General features: G+C 38.0%; 1 protein-coding gene across 2 annotated transcripts in view; it reads left to right on the plus strand.

The window, feature by feature from the left end:
- The window catches only part of LOC131978546 (hyccin 2-like), an 81,959-nt gene that overhangs the window by 38,341 nt on the left and 29,113 nt on the right, over window positions 1-14,505 (plus strand). For both annotated transcript variants that reach the window (XM_059342220.1, XM_059342219.1), the window contains exons 4-6: window positions 4,075-4,176; window positions 6,987-7,166; window positions 12,231-12,311. In XM_059342220.1, coding sequence (XP_059198203.1) covers window positions 4,075-4,176; window positions 6,987-7,166; window positions 12,231-12,311 — 363 coding nt within the window. The remainder of the gene's footprint in view (window positions 1-4,074; window positions 4,177-6,986; window positions 7,167-12,230; window positions 12,312-14,505) is intronic.

Here is a 14,505-nt window from a genome sequence, read left to right on the forward strand (position 1 = left end):
CATTGTGTATAATACAACGAAATTAGAGTGCAACTCCTATTGGTGCATAAAACAATTTAGAACATGGGTCTCAAACTCGCGGCCCGAGGGCCAATTGCATGGCATGAATGGCACTTTACCGTGTTGTGTGTGGAAGGTCCCTTTAATTACTTTTTTTTAGTAATTTTGTGTCTTTTCTTCATCATTTTGTGTCTTTTTTTAATAATTTTGTGTCTTTTTTAAATAATTTTGTGTCTTTTTGGTAATTTTTTGTCTTTTTTTGGTATTTTTTTGGTAATTTTTTTTTCTTTTTTGGTAACTTATTGTCTTTCTCTTGGTAATTTTGTGTCTTTTTTAAGTAATTTAGTTTTCTTTCTGTCATTTTGTGTCTTTTTTGTCATTCTGTGTCTTTTTTGGGTCATTTTGGGTCTTTTTTTTATTGTGTTTTTTTTTTTTTAATTCTGTGTATTTTTGGTCATTTTGTGTGTTTTTTTTTTTGTAATTTTGTGTAATTTTTTTTAGTAATTTTGTGTGTTTTCGGTCATTTTGATACTGCCTCCAGCGGCCCCCAGGTAATTTGAGTTTGTGACCTCTGATTTAGAACAACAATACAAAAACAACTGAAGGACAATAAAGGTTTAAAGGTATACAAATATCACAAACAAGAATAAATTATTGAAATGGCATGAAAATATTGGAATATAGAATAAACAGCTATGTAGACAGAAAAGGAGAAGAATGAGGAGGAGTGGTTGGATACAGAGTTAATGTTTTTAGATAATATGAATATAAATATCATTGCACTATAAATATTATTGCACTTAGACGGTAATTGCACATGGTGGACAGTAAGTGAACAATATTTCACTGGAGTGGTAATTACACATAAAAGGTAACAGAACAATCGACTTGTTTTAATAGAAGACCCTTTATTGTCATTGTATATAGCACACTTAAGGACATTAAGCTATAGAGGTATAAAACGTAGAAAATATCACAGCAAGAATAAATAATTGAATGGCAAAAAATACAGAATATAGAATAAATAGCTATGTATGTAAAGTAGACAAATGAGGCGGAGTGGTAGCATGTAGAAGTAGTATTTTAGATAATATGAAAAGACACAAAATTACCAAAAAAAAGTAATTAAAGGGACCTTCCACACACAACACATAAAGTACCATTCATATAAAACTCACATTAAACTTTCATATCAAGGTGGGGGCCACAAAATATCGTCATGAGGGCCGCAATTGGCCCGCGGGCCGCGAGTTTGAGACCCATGTCCTACACATTTATATGATTTGCACTTTACGTGTTGTGTGTGGAAGGTCCCTTGAATTATTATTTTTTTTGGTAATTTTGTGCCTTTTTTTGGTAATTTTGTGTCTTTTCTTAATAATTTTGTGTCTCTTTTTAAGAATTTTGTGTCTTTTTGGTAATTCTGTGTCTTTTTTTGGTAATTTTGTGGTTTTTTTTGTAATTTTGTGTCTTTTTTTGTAATTTTGTGTCTTTTTTGTGAATTCTGTGTCTTTTTTCAGTCATTTTGTTTTTTTCTGTCATTTTCTGTCATTTTGTGTCTTTTTTAGTAATTTTGTGTCTTTTTAAAAAAATATATTTTGTGTCTTTTTTGGTCATTTTGTGTTTTTTTGGTCATTTTGATAATTTTGTGTCTTTTTTTGTAATTTTGTGTCTTTTTTGTGAATTCTGTGTCTTTTTTCTGTCATTTTGTTTTTTTCTGTCATTTTCTGTCATTTTGTGTCTTTTTTAGTAATTTTGTGTCTTTTTAAAAAAATATATTTTGTGTCTTTTTTGGTCATTTTGTGTTTTTTTGGTCATTTTGATACTGCCTCCAGCGGCCCCCAGGTAATTTGAGTTTGAGACCCCAGATTTAGAACAACAATACAAAAACAACTCAAGGACAATAAAGGTTTAAAGGTATAAAAATATCACTCACAAGAATAAATGATTGAAGTGGATTGAATATTTTTTTGGCCACAAAATATCGTCACGAGGGCCACAATTGGCCCGCGGGCCGCAAGTTTGAGACCCATGTCCTACACATTGTGCCTTTAAGTATTAGAAATGAAAATCTGTATTAGATTTAGGGAGTGCAAAGGGAAGACGAGCCAAAAAATGAAGGAATCCTTGTGTAATGCAGAGGAGAGCACAGAATTGTGAAAGAGAATAAATAAGGGAGTGTGATGAATAGTGAGGGGATGGATTGGTATGAGTCACTGTGTGAGTTGGTGCAGGCCGGGCACATTGTGTTCTGTCCTCAAAATGACCATACTTAGTCCGTGCGGGAGGATATCTTCTGTCATCTGCAGACAAACACACAGTCCTGACCATTTAAAGAATTCCACTGCAGGATATTCTGAGCATGTCAAATATCATCACTCAGAGACGTTCACTTGTTTTGTGATTCCTGTGTGAGTTCATTTAACCTTCCTCTCTGAATGGCTCAGACAGTGATTTCTCCACATTTCCCAGAATAAAACATGGAGAAATTGGACCTCTTCTCTAAAGACATTTTGACACGTCACAGTAGGGAAAGCACACGATATAAAAAATACAAAACATGACGACTGCATTCAATCTCGCTGCTTCAGTTTCAGGGTCCCTACATGCTGTTACAGGTATAATTAAATGTATAATAAAGGTAAAATCCACTAATTGATGAGTCGAGAAATCATTTATTTTGTGAAGGACAGCCCAGCCTAAATGTCAACATTTGTCCTGTGACATTAAACCCCAGTAGCTGTTTGTAGCTATATCTTAAGATTTTTTCATCTTTATGTTGAAAATGCTGTTTCTCATGCATTTCCCATGAGAACTTTCAGAGGGAAGTTTTGCAGAGGCCTTATATGCAGAGTTTGTACGGGTGCTTTAAGTCCTTGAAAATGCTTAAATTTTAATGTTGTATTTTCAAGGTTTGAAAAGTCACGTCAAGTCAAAGTTTATTTATAGAGCACATTTAAAAACAACCTCAGTTGACCAAAGTGCTGTACAGTTATCAAAATAGAATAAAATCATACACAAATAGGTATTAATAAAAACAATTGTGCTTGGATTTTGGATAAAGTGCTTGAAAATGCTTGAAATTCTTACTGTATTTCTCGTGCAATCTGACTATAGATAATCACATGTTCAATGAAAAAAATACTAAATTGAATATTGAGATTAGCAAACTGTACTTTTTGTTGTTAAAAGTGTAAAAGCATCACTGTTGGTATGGTTGAGTGAAATTACCCCTTTTAGCATGTAAGTACTCATCTAAAACATGCAACTTACAACCGTTGTAAGGTCCGAGAAAAGCTTGAAAATGGACCTTGAAAGTCCTAGAAAAGTGCTTGAATTTGATGTTACGACTCGGCTCGATTTTGAGAGCTGTAACATGTGAAAATGGAATAGAAATGAGGTGGAACGCAACACTGGGAGGTTCTGGTTAAATCAGGAGTTTATTTAACCAGTAAGAGTGCTTTTATACAACAAACTTTAACAAAAGGAGGCTATATGGGGGCTGACAATTAAGTAATGCAATATACAAAGTAAAATAAATTAACTACCAAGCTCTTGGCTTAAAGAAAACTCTAAGAAACAAAAGGAGGTCAGCACCCATAAGCTTTCAGAAAACCAACAGACAACAAACTAAAATTGAAACAAAGGGTGTCCAACTCTTGGTTATCTTTAACTAAGGAATTTACAATTTTTTCTCAGAATAATCTCAGAATTTCTACAAAAATGATCATGGTCATTTAACAGGGATTGATAAAAAACTATATGACCTATCGAAATGTGGAGTAATACACCAATACACAAGACTTGTGTCTACTGTTTAAAGTTTAAATGGAGTCTGTAGCTGAAATTATTCCGGAGAAGTAGACGATTGAAAATCTCCAATTATTGTTCTTTTTCGCTCATTTTCTTTCGGCCGTCCCATTCATTTCAATGCAAAATTTTGGGCAGTTTTTTTGAGAAAATTTACTCAACTCTCAACTCAAAAAGTGTACAACCTTGGATGTGTCACCCCACTGTTCAAAAAAGTTTGTGCAATTGCTCAGCAAACCTTCTCTCTCTCTCTCCTTGCTGCAGTCCTTACCAGAAACCCACATCCCCAGCTACGCCGGCAGCCTTCATCTGAAGAAGTCCCTGGTGCCGGCCCTCTACAGAGTCATCCAAGACCCCAACAGTGAGGTGAGAGGACACGAAGGTCACACACACTCATACAGAGACTCCAGATATGGAGGTTTTTAGCTTGTGACTCATACGATGTAGAGTCAGTTAGCGGCAAGCAAGAAACTGACACACAGCTGCACACTAATGCTGCCTATACATCAGAAGAGTTTAAAAGATTTGGAAAAGAGTCCAGGAAAACTATCAGCTCACATCTAAAGACAAGAGTTTAGAGTTTTTAGTCTCAGACTGAGATTTTAGACAGACTGAGAATCTATTTACAAGACTACAACTAGATGCTTTCTGCATTTTTTCTCATCATGCTCTTAATAAAAACTGACTAAATGGAAGAGAAGCAGCGTTTGGCTCCAGCTGCTCGAGTGTGTGACTCAGTGGTTTGTGTTGAAAAAAAACAACAACAAAAGGAAGACGCCACAAAATGCCCCTCACAGAGCTGAAAAAGGGTTTCTGTTTTTCTGACATGAAAAGTTGACTATTTTACATTTTTATTATATTCATCAGCTCTATCAACTTTCGTTTAGTTAATTATACATTAATCATTGATTATTTATTACTTATTTATGTATACATTTGTTAATACATTTTAACGGGTTCTCCTTACTGTTCTCTTTACTAAGAAACATCTAAATATATGACATCACTATATTTTTATTGAGGCATTATTGTGATTTTCCTTTTTCCCGTGGAAGTGGTTTTACTGGTTTTACTGGCCGGTCTGGAACCGGGGACCTTTCCCCCGCTCATCTATTGTTTGGTGATTGTGTTACATCACTGAGACTTGAGATAATATCAAACACGTTTGATATGATCCAAACCAAGACTAGGAAAAGACTGATAGGAAACAGAGCAGATTGGTTTAATACTTTTTTCCATGACTGTATTTTTTGTTCATTTTGTGTCTTTTTTTGATCATTTTTATATCTATTGTCATTTTATGTCTTTTTTTGTAATTTCTACATCTATTTTTGGTCATTTTATGCTATTTTGAACATTTTGTGTCCTTTTTTGGTCATTTTTACATCTACAGTCATGGAAACATTCTTGATAATAACCAAAATCATTATGAATAATACCATGTTATGTTACGTCACTGCGACAAACCCAAGACTAGGAAAAGACTGATATGAAACAGAGCAGATTATTACCTTAAACTTAACGATGGAGATGACGTAAAACTCCTTTTGGTGTAAACCAGCATATTACACAAGCATGCTGTATAGATATAGATAGACAGGTACATTGGCAGTGCCAGCCACATTACCTGTGAGACACACACACACACACACACACATATGCAGCACTCTGACAGACTGGAACATCTGCTGCCCACGGTGGAAAAGTTGCATGCATATTCAAAGGTACAAACACAGATAGCTGATAAACAGACTCTGTTTATTAATAGTTGTGCTGCGACACACAGGCACCTCGCTGTTTTTAATGTCTCCTCTACCAGCGTGGCTACGCCACTATTTTCTCTTTAAAGGGCCTAATGACACAATTTTTGAGCAAAGGCCCGAGGCACTCGGGAGGGGACTTTAATTTCACTCTAATGATACAGTTGGTGCCTCCAATTCTCCCCCCCTCCCCCCTCCCCCCCGTCCCCCCGTCCTCCACTCTTCCATGGTCGAATTTGGGTGTCAAGCAACCAGGGATCTAAATTCCATTAGTGTTGTCAATCTGGCTGCACAATCCCATTAATGGTTGGACAAGTGATCGAGTAGAGCGAGGGGAAAGTGTGTGTGTTTGTGTGCGTGCGTGCGTGTGTTTGTGTGTGTGTTTGTGTAAGTGTACTTGTACATCCTACGAACTGAGGACCAGAATATGTTTGTATCCAACAGAGTGAGGACATTTTAGTGAAGTGAGGACATTTCAGTCGGTCCTCACTTCGTCATAGGCCTGTTTGAGGGTTAAGACTTGGGTACACGGTAAAAGTCAGGTTAAGGGGTGAGGCTTTTAGAAATGATTAAGTAAGGTTAAGGAAAGGGAAAATGGCTGATGTATTACTGTGTCTGTGTGTGTGTGTGTGTGTGTGTGTGTGTGTCTGTATCTGTGTGTGTGTGTGTGTGTGTGTGTGCGCGTGTGTGTGCGTGTGTCTGTATCTGTGTGTGTGTGCGTGTGTGTGTGCGTGTGTGTGTGTGTCTGTATCTGTGTGCGTGTGTTTTTGTTTGAGTGTTATTGCGTGCATGTGTGTTTGTTTTTGTGCGTGCGTGCATGTGTGTTTTTGTGCGTGCGTGCATGTGTGTTTGTGAGTGTGTGTGTGTGTGTGTCTGCGTGTGTGTGTGTAAGAGAGATAGGTTGCAAAGTGTGTTGACTGTTGCGTGTTTGTGTTTTTTGCTGATGACATGGATAACCAGATGCTTTGCCAAGTTCATTAATGAGTTGTCGCTTATTTCAGGGTCAGCCACAGTCCGACACACACACACACACACACACACACACACACACACACACACATACTTACACAGTAGTGCTGTGTGGGCACCACTCCTCTGACCCCTGGACGGTATAAACACGTTGGCTCAGCTGGCCCTCCTGAGAATACATCTGACCAGACTTCCATTGTAGTGATTTATCCCCTCTGCTCCTACAACACCTCCTGCTATTGACCCGCAGCAAAACTTTCCCTCCATCTGTCCGTCCCATTGTGCTACAGTCGGTTCATTCATGTTTTGAAACAAAGATACTATCTCAATGTATTTCTGGAGACTATTCAGAGCGAGGCATACGTTTGTTTTCCCTAATCAGCTCCTCTCATCTCCTCTGCCTCATCCTGGACTTATTTGAATTCCCACTCTCCCTTTTCGTTCCAGCTGCTGGAGCCTGTGTGCCACCAACTGTTCGAGCTGTACCGGAGCTCTGAAGACCGCCTGCGGCGCTTCACCCTGCAGTTCCTGCCTGAGCTGGTGTGGGTATATCTACGCATCACAGCCAGCAGGGATCGTCAGAGCAACGGCTGCATCGAGGCGCTCCTCTTGGGCATCTATAACCTGGTAGGTGTCATCTATAACCTGGTGGGTGTCATCTATAACCTGGTAGGTGTCATCTATAACCTGGTAGGTGTCATCTTTAACCTGGTAGGTGTCATCTATAACCTGGTAGGTGTCATCTATAACCTGGTAGGTGTCATCTTTAACCTGGTAGGTGTCATCTATAACCTGGTAGGTGTCATCTATAACCTGGTAGGTGTCATCTATAACCTGGTAGGTGGCATCTATAACCTGGTAGGTGTCATCTATAACCTGGTAGGTGTCATCTATAACCTGGTAGGTGTCATCTATAACCTGGTAGGTGTCATCTTTAACCTGGTAGGTGTCATCTATAACCTGGTAGGTGTCATCTATAACCTGGTAGGTGTCATCTATAACCTGGTAGGTGTCATCTATAACCTGGTAGGTGTCATCTTTAACCTGGTAGGTGTCATCTATAACCTGGTAGGTGTCATCTATAACCTGGTAGGTGTCATCTTTAACCTGGTAGGTGTCATCTATAACCTGGTAGGTGTCATCTATAACCTGGTAGGTGTCATCTATAACCTGGTAGGTGGCATCTATAACCTGGTAGGTGTCATCTATAACCTGGTAGGTGTCATCTTTAACCTGGTAGGTGTCATCTATAACCTGGTAGGTGTCATCTTTAACCTGGTAGGTGTCATCTATAACCTGGTAGGTGTCATCTATAACCTGGTAGGTGTCATCTATAACCTGGTAGGTGGCATCTATAACCTGGTAGGTGTCATCTATAACCTGGTGGGTGTCTGTAGTGGTGCAGGAGGCAAAGCAAGATATTGGACATTATATTATACATTTGCGGGTATTAATTGTTAATATGTTAGCTGCTACCCGAACAGTATCTATGTGATATAAACATGCAAATATGTGGAATGAACCATTTTCATTTTATAAGTTATTACACTGATTAACCCATTTAAGCCGGGAAAGCATTACCGCATTTCTACCATTAAAACCGGGGGCGCTGTTGCGTTTTTTCTACCATTAAAGCTGGGAAAGCGGATATGTCGTTTTGTAGTATTTGTAGTTTTTTTCCGCCTATTTTCGGTCTCTTGGCCAATGAAATGCATCAGAATACATGTGGGAGTATCGCAATGCAACATGGGACTTTTCCAGAACTTTGAAATCATCACCAAAAAATAGACACAAAATGACCAAAAAAAGACACAAAATGACTAAAAAAAGACACAAAATGACCAAAAAAAGACACAAAATGACCAAAAAAAGACACAAAATGACTAAAAAATTACCAAAAAAGACACAAAATGACTAAAAAATTACCAAAAAAGACACAGAATGACCAAAAAAAGATACAAAATGACTAAAAAAAGACACAAATATTTTCCAACATGCATGCCCCCGTGGGAGAAAATATTGTACATTTATAAGTAAAAAGCATCGATTTTGTGCACTTTGCGAGCTAAATGAGAGCAAACACCTCACATTACATTTGCACAGTCAGGAGATACTGTAACATAGAATCTTTGTTATCCAGATTTTTATTTTTTCATAAAAAGGCCAAATTTAGTGGCCTCTCGCAGATTCTCATGCCACTCTTCCAATATTTACACGGATCTTAGGCACAATTTAGCCTTTTGTGATTATAACCACTTTAATTGTAAGCTAATGCTTACCGAACACGTATGCAGCAGTGTGTTTGGATGGTTTGGATCACATGTGACTATTTAGTTCAGCTTGCACACATTCACACGGTTTTTAATTTCAAGAATATCTGATAACATTTGTGTCTAAACCTGTGAAGTGAGCTTTGAACGGCTCTGTTTGCACCAAAACATCCACGTGCAAATCCTTTGTTATCCTTTAAACCAAACGCAGGTGGAACATTAGTGAAGCTGTACTTGTGTTGACATTAAAGACGATCTGCAGGGAAACACCCGCTTAATGGAGAGAGCCAGGATAGATTGCATCACCGGGAAACACCCTTGGGGAAATAGGCTAAGAGCTAGAGATATCAATAGAAAGAGCTCCATGTCAGGCAGCACCACTAAAGGTATATCCATGCATTATTTATCCCTGCATGTATATACCACTCCACACACACACAGAAACACACACACACACGCTCTGCATGCTCATGGACCTCTCTCCTATAGTCAATGAACCACTGAGCTCTGATAAACAGCTTTGCTCTCAGCAGTCCCGTCCGATATTCAGAGATATACTGCTCACCAGTGAAGGGCAGGAACAGGCTGAACCCACCGGAGAATGGGAGATAAAAGGGATAAGAAGGGATAAAAAGGGCCTTTTTTGGTTGTACGTTCCAAAAACCTAGATTATGGATGCATGGACTGCTGGATGGATAATCGGGTGTTTTGTTGTTTTCTTTAAATTCTTTTTAGGTTTAGGTTTATTTGCACAGTTAGAATGACATAAAATGACAAAGATAACATATAGTGTAAAGTGCAGGGAGAGGCAGAAAACCCAGATGGGCTTATTTAAAGCCTAAAATTCCATAGTTATAAGAAAGTAATAAACTGATAATAGAAAAAACATATGTATAACATCAACAAGTTATAATGACAATAACAAAACAATATAAAAACTAAAATGAACATGATATAAAAGTGTATTTGTGTGTGAATTAGAATGTTAAAACAGCAGTTAAATTGGCTTTTAGACATCTTCTGAAACATTTTATAGAGATGGAGTTCTTTGCCAGGTGGGAAAAGGTATTTATCCATAATTTAGTCCCTAAATTTAACAGTAAATTGACCTCTGCATGTCAGAAATCTATTGAGGATGAAGATCTAAAGATTGATGCGTTGGATAAGAGTGAACTTGAGGATTAAATTTAAAATAAGTGTCAAAGTGCTCAGGAAAGTTTTCATGATCTGAATTTACCTTAAAAATAAAAACACATATTTGAGAGATACTGATGTCATGAACAGTATCTGAAGGTCTAGATGATGCCTGGGACTCAGATCGGGTTTCCATCCTAACAAAAGGTTTCTAAAGAACCAAAACTCTGTGGAGTGAAGTAGAAACGGTGCTTTCCCAAACAATATTACAATATGAAAGATATGGATACATTTACTTGCATACAGCCAAGGAATTAAAAATCTGACCACTTTGATCTGAACTATGGCTGGGCGATACGGACCAAAAGTCATATCCCATATTTTAAAAGCTTTATTGAGTTTTGTTCATTTTTCATCTAACAACACACAATGAACACAAGAACCAATAAGAGTCATAAAATCCCTCCCTCTGATAACCAACAGTCCTCTCGGAGGAATCTGCTCCAGATTATGCAGATGAGACTGAGGACACAATTATTTCTCAGTCAGTTAACACTACCTGCTATGCTCACATGTAGAAAATCAATTGCTTTGATAACTGTTGCACACCACTTGAAGCCTCCTCAGTAATTGGTTTACAGGAATAACAAGAGCTCTCTGCTCCAAATGAAGAACGCTCCACTCAACGTCTCCGAATGAACTTCATTATCGTTCTCGCTGCGGTTGTGACTGGTGAAGATAATTAGCCATTACTTTCAGATATGGCATCATTTTCGTGACCCATTCATCTTTGTGTTCTGTATCGCACTACGAAATTGGAATTGAGCGGCGAGGGGGCTGCAGTGACATTTAATCTGTCAGAGTCAATAAGACGTAGCAGCAGAACGCTCTCACACAGATCAGCAGCGTCTGGACTCCGTACAGCTCTGCTGTTAAATGTTCTCCTCAGGCCCAGAGACCAGGGCTGAACTATGGAGCTGGGAAATTGAATTTAAATCAGACATTTACCTACTCTCCATATAGATGAGCATCAAGCACCAGAAGGCACTCCACATTTTAAATGACCAGTGTTTCCCCAAGAATGTTTCAATATAATGCAACAAAGTTATGTGCAAACTTCCACTTTTAAGAGCAAAGAGAATGATGACAGGCTCAGGATCTGAGGCAGAAAGCAGATATGTTGGGAAAATGTTATAATAAGTTTAAATGACCGTGGAGCAAAAAAAAACCCTGTCATCATAACACAGATTGGAAAAATGGAGTTAAGTTAAGTGCATTTTGAATATTCATTAATTCATTACCATTAACCGCTTATCCGCAATCGGGTCGTGGTGGGCTGGAGCCGATCCCAGCTGTCATTGGGCGAGTGGGGTACACCCTGGACAGGCCGCCAGACTATCGCAGGGCTAACACATAGAGACAGACAATCACACTCTCATTCACACCTACGGGCAATTTAGAGTCCCGAATTTAACCTAAGTGCATGTTTTTGGACTGTGGGAGGAAGCCGTAGTACCCGGAGAGAACCCACGCTGACACGGGGAGAACATGCAAACTCCACACAGAAGAGCTGCAGGGAGGCGAACCTGCGACCCTCTAGCTGTGAGGCGAAAGCGCTAACCGCTTTACACATCTTTATTGTGTGTGGGGAAAAAAATGTAATTGTGTAAGTATCATTTTTTATCTTGCGCACCTCATAGCAGCAGCTCATGCACCCCCAGGGGTCCACGCACCACACTTTGGGAATCCCTGCTGCAGCGGTGCTGCTGTGTCCTTGGTCATGAGTAGTGTTGCCAACTCCTCAGTAAGGAAAGTAGCTATTGGCCCCAAAAAAGTCGCTAGAAGTCGCTAAATGACATCATCGCCTAATTTGCATAATTCACAATGTGCATGTTCTTGTATTGGACACTGTAGGAGAGAGGAATAACGTTGTGGGAAAGACAAAAAGTGAGTTAAAAACAGCCTAAATATGTTTAGAACTGCAAGTGCCCTGTCTTCTGTCACAATTCCAACCCTCCTCCTTAATCCGGCCTCGGGACTAAAGGCTAAAGTGACCTAAAAGAGACACTGACTGTAAATCAGCCAGCGGCAGACTGGACGCTGAGGGGTTAACATCCCCTCCGGCTCTGTGACTGCAGCTGGGAGAGACTGCTGCAGGAACCTTTGAAACTGATGATCCGTTCAAGGACTGTTGGAAGAGTTTAAATCTGAAGATAATGCCTGTTTTTATATCTTCCACTCATTTAATAACACAGCTTTTCTGTCTCTTCTTCTGTTTTTTTTGCAGGAGATCGTGGACAAAGACGGCAACAGCAGGCTCCTCTCCTTCACCATCCCATCTCTGTCCAAACCATCAATATATCATGAGGTGGGGCTCCTGTCCGAACTGTCAATCAATCAATATATATATATATATATATATATTTCTCTTTACCACACCTCTGTCTCCGTGTACTCTCTAATTTACTTTCAGTCTTTGCCTTCCTCTCCTTCTGTCTCTTTCTCCTTTCTTGCCTCCTTCACGCTGTGTGTCGGAGCATTACGGAGACTTATTTAAGTGGCTATTTGGAAGATGACACCTCCACAGTGTCCAGCGTTACAGGAGGTCAATTTTCATTAACCTCACCTCCAGGGCTCGTCCATCTGTGTGTTTCAAGGTGTCAGTATGTGTCCGACATCGGAACCGGGGGTGTTCTTCTCACAGTCACTTCTGTCACTTTTTCTGTGTGCAACGCTTCACTCTGAATGCCTTCGAGGAAAACTTTCCAGTTATTTGCACCAACTTTTTGCAGTGGAGTTGCACTGGAGTTCCTCTCTGCCTGAGCCACTTTTCTTATTCTGGGTTTTCCAAAAAAGTCTTTATTTTGAAGACAATATAAAAGTTTCGACAGGCCAACAAGGACTCAAAATCAGAATTTTTATTTTTATTTTTATTTTTATTTTTATTTTTATTTTTATTTTTATTTTTATTTTTATTTTTAAATGAATGAGCTTTTGTATTTAGGATGGAAGCTGCCAAAATATTTAAAAAATAAATATTAATTATTATTAATTAAATATATATTTAAGATAAATTAAGAAGTACATACATTTAACGTGAATAAAAAATGAATTTAATGTTTAATTTTTTATTACTATTATTTTAAAATGAGTTGACCTTGTATTTAGGATGGAAGCTGCAAAAATAATAAATAAAAAATAATGGATTTAATAATACATTATTAAATTTAATAAATTCATTTAAGTACATATTTAAGATAATTTAAAAAATGAATACATTTTACATGAATAAAAAATCTATTGCTTTATTTGTATTATTATTTTAAAATGAGTTGACTTTGTATTCAGGACGGAAGCTGCAAAAATAATTAATCAAAAATAATGAATTTAATACATAAATACATTTAATAAATTCATTTTAATATATATTTAAAATACAGTTAAAAAATACATTTAACATTAATTTAAAAAATGAATTACATTTTTTTTTAAGTAAATAAATAAAGCAAATTCAAGGAGAAATATCAGTTTATTTGCACATTTTATCATTTAATTTATGCCTATGTTTATTTATATATTTATTTTATTGTGGTAACTTTAATGGCATTTAAATATATATTTAAGATAAATAAAAAAATTAATTAATTTAACATGAATATCAAATTATAGGAGAATTATGAGTTTATTTCCACATTTTATCATTTCATTTATGCCTATCTTTATTTAGATATTTATTTTATTGTGGTAACTTTAATTGCATATTAACTTGTATTATTTTATTTTTTTATTTTGGCAGCTTCTGTACTCCATCACTTTTAAAATAGGTTTTCAGTCAGTTTTAGTCCCTGACTCTGTCGTGCTGAGTTTGTTTAACCTCCCAACTTGTGACGCGGCTGCTGAAACAGAAACAGAGCTCACTATTGACAATTGTGTTGAGCTGGAATTCATTAGGAAGCTGTTTAGCAGGACGTGCTGACCTGGGACTGTTTACCGAGGGCAGAAAGGAGCAGTGTGTCTCCTTGGCCAGTTTTAAGCCTTTTTTTTTCCTGCAGAATAAAAACGTGTCCAGTATATTTTCCTCCAGTATGACGGCTCTTAGTGGGCGTTAGTGTGTGTGAGTGCTGATGAGACTACAGTGTGTGGCGTGTGCTGAGGGCGATTTATCGCTGTAATTACAAGCTTGAGAGGCTCTTCCCTCCATGCTGTGAGAATGAAGAAAGCGTGGAGGCGGGGTGAGGGGGTTCTGCGTGTGCATGAATCACAACAAGCTTCCTGGGCTGCTGTAGTACGGCTCCACACATCACAGGCCCTTATCCCCCCCAGGCCTTAGCATTAGCATACACTCCACTCTCTCTTTCTCTATTAATCCCTTCTCCTCTCCTCTTTCTCTCCAAGATGCTTAAGACACAATATCAGTTCACTGTAGTGGTGACTTTTGCTCACTGTGCTAAAGGAATACAGCCACTTGGTCTCTCTATATTAGTCATGACAGTAAGAGAAGATAGCAGGTAGCAAATATGCTTGATGCATTTGCAAAAATGTTTTCTGATTGTTCTGAGAGA

The sequence above is a fragment of the Centropristis striata genome, chromosome 10 (genome assembly GCF_030273125.1).
Source record: "Centropristis striata isolate RG_2023a ecotype Rhode Island chromosome 10, C.striata_1.0, whole genome shotgun sequence".
Lineage (NCBI taxonomy): Eukaryota > Metazoa > Chordata > Actinopteri > Perciformes > Serranidae > Centropristis > Centropristis striata.